At 35.3% G+C, this 19,093-nt stretch overlaps 1 protein-coding gene across 13 annotated transcripts in view; it reads left to right on the forward strand.

The window, feature by feature from the left end:
- Window positions 1-19,093, forward strand: part of LOC101889853 (alpha-2-macroglobulin) — a 61,575-nt gene that overhangs the window by 2,857 nt on the left and 39,625 nt on the right. For 10 of the 13 annotated variants that reach the window (XM_005179122.4, XM_005179125.4, XM_005179128.4 and 7 more), the window contains exons 2-4: window positions 6,137-7,489; window positions 7,609-7,870; window positions 7,932-8,199. In XM_005179122.4, coding sequence (XP_005179179.1) covers window positions 6,137-7,489; window positions 7,609-7,870; window positions 7,932-8,199 — 1,883 coding nt within the window. Of the gene's footprint in view, window positions 1-6,136; window positions 7,490-7,608; window positions 7,871-7,931; window positions 8,200-11,838; window positions 12,023-12,536; window positions 12,742-16,658; window positions 16,909-19,093 lie in introns of all 13 variants that reach the window. The other 3 variants (XM_011292445.3, XM_005179127.4, XM_005179124.4) reach the window with 3 other exon arrangements.

Genomic DNA, 19,093 nt, shown 5'->3' on the forward strand with positions numbered 1-19,093 from the left:
TTATTATTTTTTATTTTCATTTCTTAAAATTAATTAAAAAGTATCCAAAAATATGATTTTCAGAAATGCACCTCTCAAATGGAGGGGGAGGAGAACTTTTAGTGGGTGGATTTTTTTCTTAACTACTCTATCTACCTACACAAAAATTTGTTTATACTTATACCCTTTTCATATTGAATATTTTTTATTCCCTCCACCATACACCGTATGGAGTTCGTCATTCCGTTTGTGACTCATCGAAATAATAATTTTGGACCCAACAAGGCATATATATTCTTGATCAGCGCAAAAATTCTAAGAGGAGATTGCCCTGTCCTTCTGTTGTAATCACGCTACAATCAAAACGAATTAAGATAGGAAGCTAAAATTTAGCACAGATCTGTCTTTTGTCTGCAGGCAGGTCAGTTCGAAGATGGGCCCCCATACAACGGTACTCCCTGGTATTCGGTATTTTGATGATTTTAGCTTAAGTTTTCAATGCCATTTTCAGAAATTCTACACAAGGAGTTCTTTATGAGAGAATTGTCAATATAGGTCCAAGATATCGTATAGCCCCCATATAAAGGTATGCCCCGATATTCTGTATTTTGATGATTTCAGCCAATTTTTTTTGTTTCAAATGTCGTATATAAAGTTCGGAACAGTTATTACAGCCTACGACACAAATAATTTATAAAGGACCACGTCTTCGTATTGTCACATTTAACGGCTTTCATTTGAGCGATATTTTCCGACGGATTTTTTTTTTTTTTTTTTGAAAATTTTCTAATTCGTTTCAAATGGTGGAGGGTATTCAAAGTTCGGCCCGGCCGTACTTACTGCTTCTTTACATGTTTTTAATGATGTTTTTACTGTTAGAACTTATTAAGGGTATAAATCTGTCAACTAATACCTTCTTAATTATTTATCTATGAAATGGAGAAGTTGAATCGGGTAAACTAAGGAATGAAAATATCATTGCCCGAAGTAAGGTTTTTTAGGACAGCGACTTCAAAACCCTACTTCATTTGAATCAACCTTTATTGAATAACCAATAGACACTGGTCTGGTAATAATTAAATAGTTCTACAGCAAAAATATTTTTTTATGTGGTTTTCTATAGAAGATCGTCCGAATAATTATATTTGGTGATAATTGAACAACCACCTTTTTTACCATTCTATGGATGACAATTTCAAAAAAAAAAAAAAAAAAAAAACTCTTCTGGTCCTCCATTGCATTCTATTCTCGGGTGGAATACCCCCCATTAGAGATGTCCAGTGAAAGTTATTTACCCATATATAATCGTTCCCAAACATTTATAAAATTAATTCAAACCCTCATTATTTGTTGACAACACCGGTTAAGCTAATACTACAAAACCTTTCTTTTGATTTTTGTTAATTTTATAAGAAAGTATAAATTAACATTTTTCATGTTTTGTTTTTTTTTTTTTTATCGTATGACGTGCGCTCCGCAAAAGATTTATTCATAATTAACTATTTAAAACAAAATCGATGAATGTCGAATTGATTGGTTAGTCTTATCACCACCAGTAGCTGAGGTGGAACTGTAGCAGATGTGAATTAAGAAAAAAAAAAAAAAAAACAAAAACTTTTTTTGAAAAAAAAAAAACGCTTGAACCTGTTTGTGTTCATTGGGTTTTCCGTTCTTTTTTTCGTATAACTTAGAATTACACAAACAACAAAAGCACATAATTTTAACCTTATTTTATTGATGGGTCAGAAAATTGTTGATAATCTCAATATTGAAATGGGTATGGTTGAAAAAAAAAATATTTAATTTTTTTTCCATAACAATTCGAAGAAATTGTCATCTTGCCGAGATTTAAGTGTGACACGATTACATTGTGTGAAATAAAAAAACAACTTCATGTAAACCATTTGTAATTTTCTCAATTACTTGGAACTTTTTTCGAGTGTGTTTTTGTCTGGCATTACACAAAAGTATATATGTCGTCGTTGTTATGCTTAAGTGTGCCGTATGCTATAAAATACAGGGGGAAATCAAAAGTTTTTCCGTATGTTCTTTCTGAGATATAATACGCAACACTCCGTCAGACAGGCAGACAGAGAGACGGTTGGACGGAAAGGTTCATGCTGTTAAAACGACTCCAAATGTCCTGAAGTGGACTTTTTCTTGAAAAACATGGGACTTTAAAGTTGGGCTTTTAATATTTTTGTGGATATTTGAAGATACTCCGCGGGACTCGAAACGTGGTGTTTTTTTCTAAAGATCCCAATGGCCTTTAGACGTGAATTTTTTAGAGAATACAAAGGACGTCGAACATGAGCTATTTAAAGATTTTAAGAGACCCAAAGACCTTTAAATTTAGCCTTAAAACGTGGATTTTTCTAAAGATTTTTTAGAGACCCTAAAGGTCTTCAAACGTCAATTTTTCTAAAGATTTTCTTAGAGACTCCAAAGACCTTGAAACCTGGACTTTTCTTAAAATTTTTTCACATACCCCAAAGGCCTTAAAACGTGGACTTTTCTAAGGATTTTTTTTAGAGATCCCAAAGGACTTGATATTTGGATTTTTCAAAAGATTTTTGCAAAGACCCCAAAGGCCTTCAAACGTGGATTTTTTTGATTTTTTTTTTTTCCGAAACCCCAAAGGCCTTAAAACGTGGATTTTTTTCAGATACCCCAAAGGCATTCAAAGTTTTTTTTTTCCAAAAGCCTTGAAAAGTGAACTTTTCTCAAGAATTTTTAGAGACCCCAAATACTTTGGAACGTGGATTTTTCTAAAGATTTTTTTAGAAACCCCATAGGAGTTCAATCGTGGATTTTTCTAAATATTTTTTTAGAAACCCCATAGGAGTTCAATCGTGGATTTTTCTAAAGATTTTTCCAAAAGCCTTGAAAAGTGAACTTTTCTCAAGATTTTTTAGAGACCCCAAATATTTTGGAAAGTGGATTTTTCTAAAGATTTTTTTAGAAACCCCATAGGAGTTCAATCGTGGATTTTTCTAAACATCAGAGAGGGTTCCAATTAAAATGTGGATTTTCTAAAGATTTTTTTAAAGAAGGTTGCACTTGAAACCTGAATTTTTTCTAAAGATTTTTTGAGAGGTCCCAAAGGCCTTAAAACGTGGATTTTTCTAAAGATTTTTTCAGAAGTTCCAAAGGCCTTAAAACGTGGATTTTTCTAAAATTTTTTTCAGAGGTCCCAAAGGCCTTAAAACGTGGATTTTTCTAAAAATTTTGTCACAGGTCTCAAGGGCCTTAAAACTTGGATTTTTCTAATGATTTTTTCAGGGGTCCCGGGAGATTTAGAATTTTTTTTTTTTAGATTTTTTTTTAGAGAATTCAAGGTTTTGAAACGTGAATTTTTCTACAATTTTTTTTGAGACCCCAAAGGTCTTGGAACGTGGGATTCAAGGCTTTTATCTATTGAAGAAACTTGAGTTTTACAGACCTGAAAAGCGGATTTTTTAAAGTTTTTAAACTTAGATGTCAAATATCGGGTTTTAAGGGTTTTTGGAGTGATCTTTCTAAATTTTTTATATCCTTTTTCCGATATTTGTTTTAATTTCCAAGATACCCACCTTAAAATGCCATTTGTAGAGGTTTGTGTTGTTAAATAAATTCTGCAGTAGGAAAATCTATCAGAGGTCTTCTAGCGACAGAAGAGCTTCAATGGTTTTTTATAATGGTAAGGCAAAAATAATTTCACAAAAAAGGTTCATGGGCGAGAGATCTTTCCGATGGCAGAAGACCATTTAGGAGTCTTCTGTATATGAAATATCTTTCAGTAGTTTTCGTTAGATTAGATGCCTTCTAAAGGTACTTTAGAGACCGAAGACCTTTCGCACATTTTATATAGACCCAAGACCTTTCAGATGACTCTTAGAGGTAAAAGACCTCACTGAAGTCTTTAGAGACTTGACGGGTCTTCTATAGTCAAAAGACCGTTTAAAGTCCCTCCATACCCGTAAGACCTTTTAAAAGTCTTCTCGAAAATAATATCTATCAGAGGTATTCTATATATTTGAGACCATTCAGATATTTCATGAGGCTTTTAGGTCGTACATAAACAGAACACAATTCGGGGGTATTTTATATACAGAAGACCACTCAGAGTTATTTTATCGGGAGAATACCTCTCTGCTGTCGTCTATAGACAAACACCTCTCAGAAGTATTTTCTAGAGATAGACTATCTCTAAGATAATCCCTATATGCAGAAGTTTTCACAGATCTTTTTTTATAGGCAGAATACTTGTTAAAGGTCTTCTATGGACAAGACAAGTTTTTATATTTCAGAGTCAAAAAGGTATCAAAAGTATCTTGAGAAGAAAAAAACATTCAGAAGTTTTCTGAAGGCAAAGAAATTTTCAGTGGTCTTCTATGGCCCGTCCAATGGTTTCCTATAGTCTAATAAACTTCTTTTATATACATGAGTGCATTCAGAGATCTTCTCTCAGAGGTCTCCTATGGACATACGATTTCTCAGAGATCCTTTCGACACCGAAAATCTTCATTAATCCTTCTTTAGACAGAAGGCCTGTATGGTGTCTTTTTGGAGACAGAAAAATTCTAGGGAGAGAGAGAGAGAGAGAGAGGAAGTGCCAAAAGTCAACAGCTCGACAAGATGTTAATATTCTCCAGAGACAGAAAACCTCACAGAAAGTCTACGGTCTTCTTGGAACAGAGGTCCTATGAGATGAGACAGACTTCTAGGGTCCACATGACACAGAAGGTTCCTGAGAGATCTTTTCCGAAACAGAATACTTCTTAGGGGATTTCGGGAGAAGCCACGTCTTTCTCAGCCACGTATCTCTCTCTCACAGGGCTTCTGGAGACAGGCAACTTCTCAGTAGTCAAGTCAAGTACGATCCGAAGACCTTTCAAACGACTTCTAGGGACAGAAGACCTCTGAGAGGACTTTTTGAGACAGCGGACATCTCGGAGATCCATTTGGCATAGAAATTCTCTAAGAAGTCTTTAATAGAGAGAAGGCCGTCTTTCAGAGGATTTCGAGGAATTCAAGATCTCGAAGAGGCCTTCTATAAATAGACGTCTGATCCGAGGTCCTCTAGAGGCAGACGACTTCTGGAGTCCCGGAGACACCCCTAAAGCTAGAAGTACGTCCAGAGGTCTCTCAGAAGTGATGGAACTTTCAGACAAATACTATAGACAGATGACTTTTTTAAGACAGAAGTCTCACAAAGGACTTCTCATAGTTGTACATAAACAGAGAACCTTTCAACAGACTTTTGTAGGCAAAAGGCAAAGTTCGCCTAAAGATATTCGAAGTTTCTGAGATCTTCCATAGATGGAAAACCCGTCAGAGGCCTTATTTACGATCAAGAGTTATAATTCAAAACATTTTAATTGCAATTCGATAATTTTATTTGTAAAACATCATTTTGGAAAACTCCAATTACTAATGAAAAAATCGGAATACAAATGAATATTATGAATTACAAATGGAGTTCTCGAAATTACAACTTCTGGAATAGGTTTAGAAATTACTCCTTTCCAGGTCTGCTTTAGACGAAAACCTTTAAGAGATCAAAAGACCAGTCTGAGGTTCTAAGTGGTCAAAAACCCACTTACAGGTACTTTATAGATCAGAGATATTTCAGAGGGGTTCTAATGATAAAATACTTTTCATAAGTCCTATAGAGAACAAGGCCTTAAGAAATCTTCCACAGAATTGCTTTCTCAGATCATATTTCGACAGACACACTTCCACATGTCTTCCGTAGATAAATAAAGACCCACAGATGTTCAACGGAATTTTTGGCAGATTTTCCTTACGAAGAGAAATATTTTACAGATATTCTTTAGAAGAGAGGCCTTTATAAGTTATCTATAGACAGAAGGTGCTCTACAGTTCTTCAATGCATTAAAAACCTTTCAAAGGTCTTTAGAAGAAGATCCCACCCTATATTTGAAAAATAGTCCCGTTCTTAGGTCTTTTGTCAAAAAATCTCTTAGGTTCTAACAACCGTGTCGAATCAACACATATTTCAATATTTGATACTTTTTTAAGACAAATTTATAACAAAAATCCCGTGGCGTATTGGCGCATACGTGTTGGCAGCACTTATACGCAACAGTAGCAGCAATTTTTTCCATGCAACCATTTCATTTACGTCTCCATATTTTTTTTTTTACTTTTTCAGATTCTATACCATTGTAGCGCCCGGAACCATTCAATCCAATTATGAATACGATGTCAGTGTTACCCTGCACGACAGCCCTGAACCGGCAAAAATTAAAGTGGGAATAACGGGTAAAAAATATAATAACACCCAAACCGTCAATGTGGCCAGTGGTGAGACAAAAGTTGTACACTTCGACATAACCCAGCTAGAAGATGGTGACTATAAACTGGAAACCGAGGGCGTTAAGGGTTTAACCTTTAAGAACTCCACTGAGTTGGTCTATAAAAATGAAGGACCCAAGGTCTATATACAAACGGACAAGGCCGTCTATAAACCTGGTGATTTGGTACAGTATCGCATTCTTGCACTCGATGAAAATACCAGACCCGCTAAGTTGCACGAACCCCTAAATGTGGGCATACGTGATGGGGCCGGAAACCACATCAAACAACTGAACGATATTCAAATGACCAAGGGTGTATATGCCGGCGAATTCCAACTATCCGAACAACCTGTCTTGGGTAACTGGGTTTTGGACGTTACCGCTGGCAAGGAGAACAAAGCCAAGACAGAGAAAAATTTCGAAGTGGCCAAATATGTTTTGCCCAAATTTAGTGTGGAAATTGAAACGGCCAAGGATGTGGCCATCTATGATGGTGTCATCAAGATTACAGTGCGGTCCAAATACACCTATGGCAAGCCTGTGAAGGGTAAGGCCACCGTTAGCATTGCCTCTTCATCTCGCACTCAGGCGGCGGAAAAGACCATCGATGTTGATGGCAAAGGCCATTTGGAATTTGATATGGTCAAGGATCTGAAATTGGACAGAAGTCAGTTCGATAGCATGTCTCAAAATCAATTCCGCTACTACGGCTATTTGCCACCGTTGGAAGTCTTGGCCGTCGTCACCGAAGGCTATACGGGAAATTCCCAGAATAAGACTACCTCAATTAATTTGGAACCGTCCCGCTATCGCATCAATGTCCCCCAAAATGTTTACGAATACGTTCCAAAGAAGCCATTCGAAATTAAGGCCTACGTTCAGAAGTTGGACGGCTCTCCGGTACGCGATGCCAAGACAAAGGCCAAGTTGAGCATCAAGAGACAAAGTTACTATTGGATGCCAGCTGAAGAAAAGATCAAAGCCGATTATGTCTATGAATCGGATGTAAAGGATGATGGTTCGGTCTTGTTCACGGTGACAATTCCCGATACGGGTTATTATGGTGATGTTACCATCCAGTATGAGGAGAAAACTCATTATTTGCCGGGAATACGTTCGAAAGAGGAGGAGAAGTCGTCGGACGACAAGAGCGGAGAGAAGAAGGAGGAGTCTTTTGGCCCCTTGAAAATTGTCAAGAAATCCGAAAGGTAAGGGAGGGGGGAAGCCTTTAGTATAGTATAGTATAGTATAGTATAGTATAGTATAGTATAGTATAGTAGAATATTGAGAAAAATGAGAAACTTATGTCCCATCTCTTTTCACTTAGCTATAAATTGTCCGATGATGTTGAATTTGAGGTTAAATCCGATGACCCAATGCCCTATTTCGTCTATGTCATTACGGGACGTGGTAAAATTTTGGAACAGAAATACGTTGCCTTAGAGGATAATGTAAAATCGCATAAGGTCTCGTTGAAGCCCACTTTCGATATGGTACCCAATGCCAAAGTCTATGCCTACTATGTTAAAAATGGCGATTTGAAATTCAATGAAGCCACCATTAATTTTAGCGATGATTTTGAAAATAAGGTAAGCCCCATAGCGACTGTCCTCAAAAAAAAAAAAAAGATTAAATTTTGATGTTTCTTAGATCGAAATTACGGCCCCGGAACAAGCCAAGCCCAGCGAGGAAGTAACGCTAAACATTAAAGCTGATCCAGATTCTTTCATTGGCCTCATGGGTGTTGATCAGAGTGTCTTGCTCTTGAAAGCCGGCAATGATTTAGACCCAAAGTCCATAAAATCCGATTTGAATTCGTATGACACTCGAACTCCTTACATTCGCGGCTGGGGTGATTATCCTGGCAAGGAATCGGGTTTGGTCACTCTAACCAATGCCAACTATCCGTACAATGAAGGTAAGTGCAGTTCTGGCGATTCTGGAGTTGCGTGAATTGCGTTGACGATGAGAGAAGCTGAAATTAGAAATGATTTATTTCAAAATAGGTGATTAGGGGGATATGTGGTGTAATAAGTTCGAAAATCCTATTTTTACAATAACTCAGAGGAATATTTTTGATTCTAAGTGTTTTTCGGTGTTAAAAGAGGGGCGAATCACTTCAACGTTTTGAAAAAAAATTTATGAAAATTCTTCTTGGAATAAAAGGTCTTGAAAAATCTTTTCGTTTGTGTCTATGTACAAAGGAGCTCTTTCGAGCTATGAGAGAAGACATCTGAAATTTTATATACACAAAATAAATCCGACATGAAAACGATCAAAAAATCTCCGGCAGCTGTTGTCTGTAAGGGGGATGACCTCCAAAGAGGTTCTCAAAAGCCTTCAGGATATTTTAGAGAATGATTTTAAGAAGAAAAGTTGGCCATGACCCCTCCTTAAGATTGAGGCACTGAGAAGAGTTCAGACAGCTTTTTGTCGTGTAGAAGTAGAAATTTAAGAGTTATTCAAAACGTAAACAAAATAAGAAAAGACTTCCCACAGGCCTCAAGGATTTCTTGAGGGACTCTTTATGTGCCACAGCGCACTGGAAGCTTTTCGTCAAATAGAAGATGAAATTTGGAAGTTCTTATATATCCAACCTGACAAAATAATATCTCCTTGAGCTGTTTTTTTTTCTGTTTTTTGTACAGAAGACCTCCTAGACTTCCCATATATATTACAGATCCGACAGTACTTCTCAGATACCTCCAGAAAATAGTTTTACGAATAATTTCCTTATAAAGAAGGCCACTGATAAGTATTTATAAAAGAGTTCCGAAAGCTTTCAGTCTATACATAAACAAATGGGAACCGAAGATCTCTGGGGGCTCTTTTTTTGTAAAGTGGGCTTTTGAGAAGCACTTTCGGGAGTTCTTCTATACTCAAAAGATCCGACGGGACTTCTCAGAAGTCTCCTGAAATTTAGAATAGAAGGAAGAAGAAGCCCACTGAAAGGTTTTTTTGTATTGATCTTATCTATAAAAGCTCTTGAGTGGAATAGAAGAAGTCCTCTTATTACGTACATAAAAGTAAGTCTACTTGAGCTTTCTTTTGTTAAAGAGGCTCCGTTGAAGGTCCTTTTTATTTCTTGAATGTATGGGAAAGCTCTGCTCGTATAAAAGAAAGCTTCTGAGATTTCTTGTTTATTTCAAAGAAATCCGATAGGACCTTTTAGAGAATTTTACGATGAGAAGCTCACCTTCCTTAATATTTTTATTTGCAAAAGAGCTTTTTGTCCTAATTATAGAGTCCTTAGAGAGAAAACTTTGGTGACGTCTTCGGGACTTCTCAGAGAATTATTCTTCAAACAAAAGGTTTCAGAAAGGTGTTCTTGGTAAATAAGGCCTCTGAGAAGTCCTTTCGCATTCCATTGTTAAGGAGGCCTTTGCGACGTCCTTTCGCTCAGTGAGCTTTTCGTCTCGTAGTAGAAGTCATTCGAAATTTCTCCTATACATTAAAGAAACCTAACAGGACTTATCGGATGGCTTATGTCCTTCTCAGAGAATTCTACTCCGTACCGAAGGTCTCCTTCTGTTATTCTTTTATTTATAAAAGAGCTTTTTGCTTTAAAGATGAAATTCTCTGAGAGAGGATATCTAAGATAATTTTTCAACGAATTAAAGGTGCCTGTGAGCTTTCCTATATTCGTATTTCATTTATGTTTATTAGAATCCTGAAAGCTTTTCGTCGTCGTGAAAGCTTCTGTTGAGAACTAAGTGGCTTATGTTATGTTTTTGAACTCAAGTATCTTCCCTGTATACATAGAAGCCATCCACCGATTTTTTATGTTAAATCTTTCCACGGTTTTTTATTATTGATTTGAAGATGTCTAAGGTTTTTTTTGGAAAATTGTGGAAAAGAGCTTTGGAAGCTTTTTCATCTACTGAAGAAACTTTAGAATACTAATAGCTGTCTTGTATACATAGAAGTACCCCTTTCAGCGATTTCTTATAAATAGGACGTCGTCTAAAGCTTGGATACTGAAGAAAAGCTCTTCTCTTGGTAAGCTCTTACATAAAAGGAATTCTCTCAGAGAGCCTTTCTATCAGAAGGTGGGACTCTCTTAAAGAGCTTTCCGATTAACAGAAGGACAGTTTTCTTTAGAGGACAGTTTAAAACTGAAAGTTCTTATTTTTTATAGCATGGGGTCTTTTACTCGGAAATCGCGCACAGATATTTTTTATGGAAAGCTTTCAGCAATTTCTTATAGGTATGAAGTTTTGAAGGTTTTTTTTTTGGAATCTATTAACAATGTATTTCTTTGGTTTGACACCTATTGAAAAAGAGCTGGGAGAGATCTTCTATTTAAGAAATTCTCTCAATGAGTCTTCTATCGGCAGAAGAAAATTTAGTCGACGGCTAAGAACCTAACGCTGTTAACTATACTTTTTAATTATAAAAAATCTATAACGTGGTTTTTGGAGGTTTCTCAGAGATATTTTATGAAAAAGCTTTCAGCGAGTTCCGATAGATATTAAATTTCAAAGTGTTCTTTGGATACAGACTACAATGTCACTTCTTGATGAAGCACCAATTGAAAAAGAGCCCCGAGAGCTCTTCCATGTATGAAAATTTCTGAGAAAGCTTTTCGATCAGCAGAAGAAACTTTAGAAGATTCTTGAAAACTAAAAGCTTGGAAGTCAGCCTTCAGATTTTCTATTGAAAGCTTTTAACGATTTTTATAGAGAGAAAGGTTTTACAAATGATATTATCTTCCCTTGGCAAGAAGAAGAAGAAGTCCCCCTCAGATATTCTATTGAAAGCCTTTAACGATTTTTATAGAGAAAAAGTTTTCAAAAGCTTTTTTGTGGTTACAAATGATATTATCTTCCCTTGGAAAGAAGAAGAAGTGCCCCCTCAGATATTCTATTGAAATCTTTTAACGATTTTTTATAGAGATACATTTTTCAAGAGCTTTTTTTGGTTACAAATGATATTATCTTCCGTTGGCAAGAAGAAGAAGAAGAAGTGCCCCCTCAGATATTCTATTGAAAGCTTTTAACGATTTTTTATAGCGATACATTTTTCAAAAGCTATTTTTGGTTACAAATGATAATATCTTCCCTTGGAATGAATAATGAAAAGTTTCCCTTAAATATTCTATTGAAAGCTTTTAAGCATTTTTTATAGGGATAAATTTTTCAAAAGCTTTTTTTAATACAAATTATATCTCCCTCGGCAAGAAGTCCCCCTCAGATATTCTATTGAAAGCTTTTAACGATTTTTTTGTAGACATAAATTGTTCAAATTATCTTCCCTCGATAAGAAGAAGTCCCCCCCCCTCTCAGATATTCTATTGAAAGCTTTTAATGATTTTTTATGGAGATAAATTTTCCAAAAAAAAAACTTTTTTTGGTTACAAGTGATAATATCTTCCCTTGACAAGAGATTTTGTATATTTTTGGAGATCATCTGTCATTAGAAAAGCTTCCTATTTTTTTTTTTCAACATTATTACACCACTATCCTATGTAAGAAAATAAGATTACAATCTAAGAGAAAAAAAAACTTCTTGACGACTTTAAACCAACAAAAAACAAACCACCAACTTTTTGCCTAAGAGCGTATTGTACCCGAGGCTGGAGCTGATTATTTAGAAGATTCACCGATAGCTTATGAAGAGGCAGTGTTTCTCGAATCTGCCCACGAAACTGAAGAAAGCTTTGATGATGGCGTTACCAATGGTGATAATTTAAAGATACGTAAAGATTTTCAAGAAACATGGATTTATAATGACAAACTTAGGTTGGTTTCCGAAATGAAAAAAAAAATATAACAAAAACAACAACATATTTAATAATTGCTCACAGCTAAAAAAAACAAAACTGGTTTTCGGCGGTTTTTGTTCTCTCCTCTGTTTCTATTGGATTTGGGGATATGGGCGGGGGTGTTGGTAATGCTACATGCCATCAAGTGATATATCTAAAAACAAAAACAACAACAGCAATATAAAAATATTATAATTAATATTGGAACTAATCTTGAATTGAAAAACAAAGGAATTAAACATTGTCTCGCTTTCTAATCCAAAACCTAAACCGAACGATGGAAATTTCAGAAAAATGTGTGAATAAAAAAATTTAGAGAAAATATGTTATGGAGTTGTTTTAAATAAAAAAATAAACTTTTCATCAAATCCATAAACTTTATTTTAGGTACTTGATATGAAAAAAAAGTGAAAACATATCCCACCACATGTCTCAATGAAATTTATAAAAAAAAACCTCTTCCACCAAAAAAAAAAAAAAACTTTTTTTAGATTTCCCCATATATCGACCACTTTATGGAAGGCCAGGACTGCCAGGACTGCCAGGTCCACCGGGACCAGCAATGCCCCTGGGACCGTCTGGTCCTGTAACCATTGCGTTAGAATCAACTGCTGCTCTACGACCAGGTCCCATTTCAGATCCGCCCAAAGTTCGCAAAGAATTTATCGAAACCTGGATATTTGATAGTTTACAAAAGTATGCGTATGGGATTATATCAATATCATGTTTTTCCCCCAGATCAATATTATGTCATAGCTTATAGCTTTTTTCGAACACAGAAAAAAATCGAAAGTGCTTTGTAGTGGTGTTGGTAGTGTAGAATGCGTAGTATATATGGGTTCTTATTCATTTTTGCTTCTAAAATTCACAGAAGGGAATTTCACGATGAAGATGAAAAGTATCGGAATACATAAATGGGATGATGATGGCTCTAAAATATCTAAATTTAATAAAAAAACAAATATACAAATATTTAAATCTTTTTATGGTATCTCTGATATGTGAAGTATATAGAATTGCTCTAAGAGGACATCTGTGCATGGAAATGCTCTCAAATATCCTATGTGCAGAATGGATCTTTCGGAGCTTTTCATTTCCTTAAAAAAATGTCAGTGATATTCTATGCCTAAATTAACTACTAGAGGCCTTATATACCCAGAATATATATCTTTTGTATGAAGATTTATATTTTATATGAAGATTTTTCTAAGTAAGAGCTTTTTAAGGATTTATTTACATGGAAGAGCTTTCTGAGTGCTATTTTATGAACAATCAGATTTATTTGTTAAAAAAAGCATTAGAGAGGCTCTCTGATTTTTTGTATGCAAAGACCTTTTTACCTAAAAAATCTCTGAGCAAAGCTTCCCTTACAAAGAACTGTGTTCTATTTCTAAAAAAAGCTTCCAGGGATCTTCTATACCTAAATTAACTCTCAGATGTCTTCTATATACAGATAATAGCTGAGTTATTTAAAGAAGGGTTCTATGAAAGCTTCTTGAAAGTATGTTTACACGGCAGAGCTTTCTGAGTGTCACTTAACATTACCTCCCATACAGGAACAGTTAATAAAAGCTTTAAGATCCTCTTCACAATGTAAAAATAAAAGCACTCTGAGGCTTCCGGGACTTTTTGATTTCTTTCAGAGATTTTCTTTATACCCATATACATAAACTCTCAGATGTCTTATATACATAAAAGTAGCTGCGTTTCCTGAAGAAAAGCATTGCGGGAAAAAGCTTCGAGAGGATATATTGACACATAACAGCTTTCTGAGTGCTACTTAATATACGATCACTTAGAAAGGCTTCTTAATAAAATAATTCATATTCTCTGAGATTTCCTTTCCAAAAGAAAAAATAGCATTTTTTCTCTTAAATTATCTTTGTACTGCGACACATGTGGATGCTCGTGCACACCATTTTTTTTATATGTTAATAGTTCTCAGAGGTTTCTTTCCATAGAAACGCTCTTAGCTAGTTTTCTCACGTCTACTAGCTATATGAAGTATATTGTAACAGCGGAGAGCACCCAATGTTCGTCCATATCTAAATAAGCTCTTCCAGTTAATGTATATATAAAATAATTCTCAGTCGTCTTTTTTACATGGAAGAGCTTTTTTAAGTTTTCTATTAAAAAGAAGAAGGATTACCTAATTTCTAGAAGAAGACCTCCCATGGAGCTTTCAATAGCAAGAAGAGTTTTTAGTAGTTTAATTTACATAGCAGAACTTCCGGAGGTTCTTTATGCTATGATTATGACTTCTTCACTTGGAAGTGCTATTAGAGGCTACACACAGGTCCGGACTACGTAAGATATTTTTTTATAAAGGACCTCTCCTTGAACATGACTCTATTTATGTAGTTACGTTTTCTGACATGTATTTTGCGGATGAAAGCTATGAGGAGACTTATATGTGCAAAACAGTTCTCAAATGTCGTCTATATATGGAAAACTTCTTTGATGATGAAGGACTCTGGACCCTTTAAGTGATCTCTGAAAATGACATTAAAGAGTCTTTCTATATTAAAATGTGCCATGGTAGATCTTTTGTAAGAAAGACACGCTCTTAGATCCCTCCGAAGTGTATATTTTTAATAATAGCCCTTCTCAATGTAGATAAGCTCTTCGCGGCTTTTTTCTGACCCGTAAAGCTTACTAAGAAATTTTGTGCTCATAGAAAAAATCTTATAGTTTTTCTCCTTAACAAAGGAGAGTTCTCTGCAATATTATATTATCGAAAGACCCATATAAGGCGTTGTTGAAATGCTATCTAGATCTTCTTTACAAAGCAGTCCTCTGCCTTCTTAAAAGTTCTATAATATCTTTAAAGTAAAGGAGTTCTTAGTGGTTTCCATATATATACATGTAATAGCTTTTGATCTCCCTGTTACAAGAATTCTCTCAGATCTGTTACATTGAGAGCAGCTTTCTAAGTTCTTCCACTTTTGTACACAAAAAAAGAGGTATTCAAATTAGAAATAAAAACTATCAGAGATTGCCTGCTTATAGATGAGCTCTCATAGACCATATGATGATGGTGAGCTTTCATAGGCCAAACGACCTATTTGAGGTCGTTTGGGAGGAGCTCTCTTTGGTCAGCTTTTTACAATTAAAAGCTCTCAAAGTTCTTATCTATATATTAAAGACCTCGATCTCTCCCATTAACAGGGCTTTCAGGGTTTTCCATACAAAGGAGGCTTTCGCAAACCTTCTTTCTTTCCTCTATCTTTCTTTGTGTATTCTCTACACAAAACAGCTTTTAACAGACCTCTGTACATGTAATAATTTTTCAAGGTTACACTTTATAAATAAGAGTTCTCAGAGATTGTATATTTCTAGCAGAGTATAGAAAAAGTCTATATTATAGGTCTTTCAAATAGGAAAAAACTCTCTGAGATTTCATTTCGAAAGAGCGGACTCTTTTTGCTCTTAAAGTTCTTATTTGTACATAGTACATCCCTCTGCGATTAAAAGATCTCCAATGGGTTTTCCGTATATATAAAAGCTCCTCTATACACAGATTAGTTTTCGCAGGTCTTTCTTATGTAAAAGAGCTGTAGGAAACGTTCTCTCTTTCCCAAAACAGCTCTTATGAAACTTTTGAATATAATATGCTTTTGAAGTCCTTATTTAAATAACAAATCTACAGCTTTCTGAGTTCTCCTTCTTCTTCTTTTTGCATACAGAAAAGTCTCAGAGGTAATTGCCACAAATAAGAGTACTCAGAGATTTCCTCATCTCTCTGAGATCTTTTTTTTCCGGTGAAGATCTCTAAGCGGTCTTCCATACATAAAATAGCTCTAAGGGAGAGATTTTCTATACTCACATGGCCTAGAAAGCAACCTCTAAAATATACGTGACAAATCATTTAAGAGAAAACACAAATACCAATCCAAGATTATTAATAAAGCGTGTTGATACAAAAAATATATAAATTGTAACTAAGAGAAATTAATTAATTAACTAAGAGAAATTAGACTGGCGACAGAGCTTTTGCTATGAATAGCGCTGCTCTAAAAGCTCTTATATGTAGCGAATACCCCTCAGAGATTTTATGTGTGTAAAATAGAAGATCTTAGAAAACTGATATATATTCTACAGATCAGAGAGAGTTTTTTTTAACATAAATAAGAATTTCAAGAGAATTTTATCTTTAGAATACTCTTAAGAGATATAGACCCGAACTGAATCATGAATTAACATTCTTTTATTAAAATGTTCAATTTATTTATAATTTTAACCATGGATGTTGTCTAACTAATTTTTAAAAGAAATATAGGCATAGATTTGTTTGCTTATTTCTTTCAAAAGCCAAAAGAAATTAACCAGATGCAATAGAATACCTTCCTTCTCAGCTATGACCTAAAAGAACTTCCAAGGGCTAAATTTTCCGGAAATGTTAAAACATATGTAGCCCTTTTTGCATGCAGGAACTTTCAGAGGTCTTCTTTGTATCAAAGAGGAGATCTCATGAATTTTCACCACGTGAGAGAACTATCTACTTTTTTTATACAGAAAAGTTGGTAGAAAATCTTCTACGTACCTTATATTCTATAGGTAGATGTACTTTTCAAGAATTTGGCTTTAAAATTATTCTATAGCATTCTTTGCAGATTTAAAACGCACTGGCGTATCTTGGCGAGAACTTTCGTTTCGAGATTTTATTCGCCTTTGGTCACAAAGTTCTGACATCACCACATATCGACGCTCCTCTGAAGTGGTTTCATCCTACACCAATCCTGGTCATAGATCACGTCAAAGTTACAAACTAAAAATTCTTAAAGATTCACATAAAAGTATGAAACCAATAACAACAATTCGTCGAGATTTTAATGAAATATGGATATTTAACAAGGCAACAACGTAAGAAGTGTGAGATTTCACTCACCGCATTTGTAGGTGCATGTTTTCGATTAAAAGCATGTCAGATCTAGCCTCTGGAATGTTGTTTTGAGTCTAATCTGACAATAAGGATACATTTTGGTAACTAATACCACTGTAAATATTTCAATTATGTGTCAAATTCTTCATAAAGCTTGAATAGTTTCATTTATATACCCTCCACTATACATAGTATGGATGGCATATTAACTTCGTCATTTCGTTTGTAACTCATCGAAATAATACTTATAGACATAGTAAAGTATATATATTCTTGATCAGTGTAAAATTCTAAGACCATTTAGCCCTGTCCGTCTGCCCGTCTGTCCTTCTGTTGTAATCACGATAGAATCATAACGAATTGGGATAGGAAGCTAAAATTTTGCACAGATCAGTCTTTTGTGTGCCGGCAGGTCATGTTCGAAGATGGGCTATATCGTTCCTCGACATCGAATGACCTCCATATAACGGTATCCCACGATATTCGGAACTTTTATGATTTTAAGCACACTTTTCAATGGAATTGTCTGAAATTCCGCACAAGGAGTTCCTTATGTGTACTTTACTCCCTGGAAAAGAATTGTCTACGATATCGTATATCCCCCATATAACAGTACCTCCAGATATTCGGTATTTTGATGATTTTAGCCACATTTTTCCAAAGAAATTGTCTGAAAATAAACGCAAGGAGTTCCTTTTGAGTACTATACCCCCTGGAGGAGAATTTTCTATATAAATCTACGATATCATATAGTCCCCTTACAACGGTACCCCACGATATTCGGAATTTAGATGATTTTAGGCACATTTTTCGATTGTCTGAAATTCTACACAAGAAGTTCTTTCTTAGCTCCTTACCTCCTAGTAGAGAATTGTCGTATAGCCCCCATACAACGGTTCCCCCCGATATTCGGAATTTTGATGATTTTAGGGACATTACTTACCGCAGTTGTCTCAAATTTCGTATTTAGAGTTCGTAATGGGTACTACAGCATATGACAAAGAATTGCGCTTGAAGTCCCACGTCTTCGTATAGCCCCCATACGTCGGTACCTCCCTAGATTCGGTATTTTGACTATTTTATGTACAATTTTTCAGCAATTGTTTCACATTTCGTATTTGAAGTTCCTAATGGGTACAACAGCCTATGACAAAATATTGTCTGTGCAGGTCCACGACTTCTTATAGCCACCATATAACGGTCCCTCCATATATTCCGTATTTTTTTGATTTTATCGACTTTATTCACCGGAATTTTTTCATATTTCGTATTTGAAGTTAATAATGGGTACTGCAGTCTATGATAGAAAATCGTCTAGGCAGGTCCACGTCTTCGTATAGCCGCCATATGACGGTACCTGCCTATATTCCAAATTTTTTGATTTTATCGACATTATTCATCGGAATTGTTTCACATTTCGTATTTGAAGTTCCCAATAGGTACTACAGTCTATGACAGAAAATTGTCTGTGCAGGTCCACGTTTTGATATAGCCCCCACATATCGGTACCTCCCTAGATTCGGTAATTTGATGATTTTAGATACAATATTCACCGAAATTGTTTAAAATTTCGTATTTGAAGTTCCTAATCGGTACTACAGCCTATGCCAGAAAGTTGTCTATGCATTTCTACGTCTTCGTATAGCCCCATACCTCCGATATTTGGTATTTTTAAGAGTTTAGCGATATTATACACCGGAATTGTTTCACATTTCGTATTCGAAGTTCCCAATAGGTACGACAGCCTATGCCAGAAAATTGTCTGTGCATTTCCACGTCTTCGTATAACCCCATACCTCCGATATTTGCTATTTTTAAGAGTTCAGCGACAATATTCAACGGAGTAGTATGAAATTAAACATTTAGAGTTCGTAATGGGTACTACAGCCTGTGACAGAAAATTGTCTATGCAGGTCCACGTTCTCGTACAGCCCCCAAACAACGGTACCTCCCTAAATTCCGTATTTTGCCCTAAATTCCACGTCTTCGTATAGACCCCAATTTAACGACTATATTCGGAATTTTTAATATTTTAACTGAATTTTTAATGGTCTGTTTTTTAAATATCCCAATTTGTCCCAAATGTTGGAAGGTATTCAGATTTCGGCCCGACCGAACTTATTGCTTTTTCACTTGTTCATTTTTTTTGGTTTTAAAATTAATCCC

Source organism: Musca domestica, unplaced genomic scaffold, assembly GCF_030504385.1.
Source record: "Musca domestica strain aabys unplaced genomic scaffold, Musca_domestica.polishedcontigs.V.1.1 3, whole genome shotgun sequence".
Classification (NCBI taxonomy): domain Eukaryota; kingdom Metazoa; phylum Arthropoda; class Insecta; order Diptera; family Muscidae; genus Musca; species Musca domestica.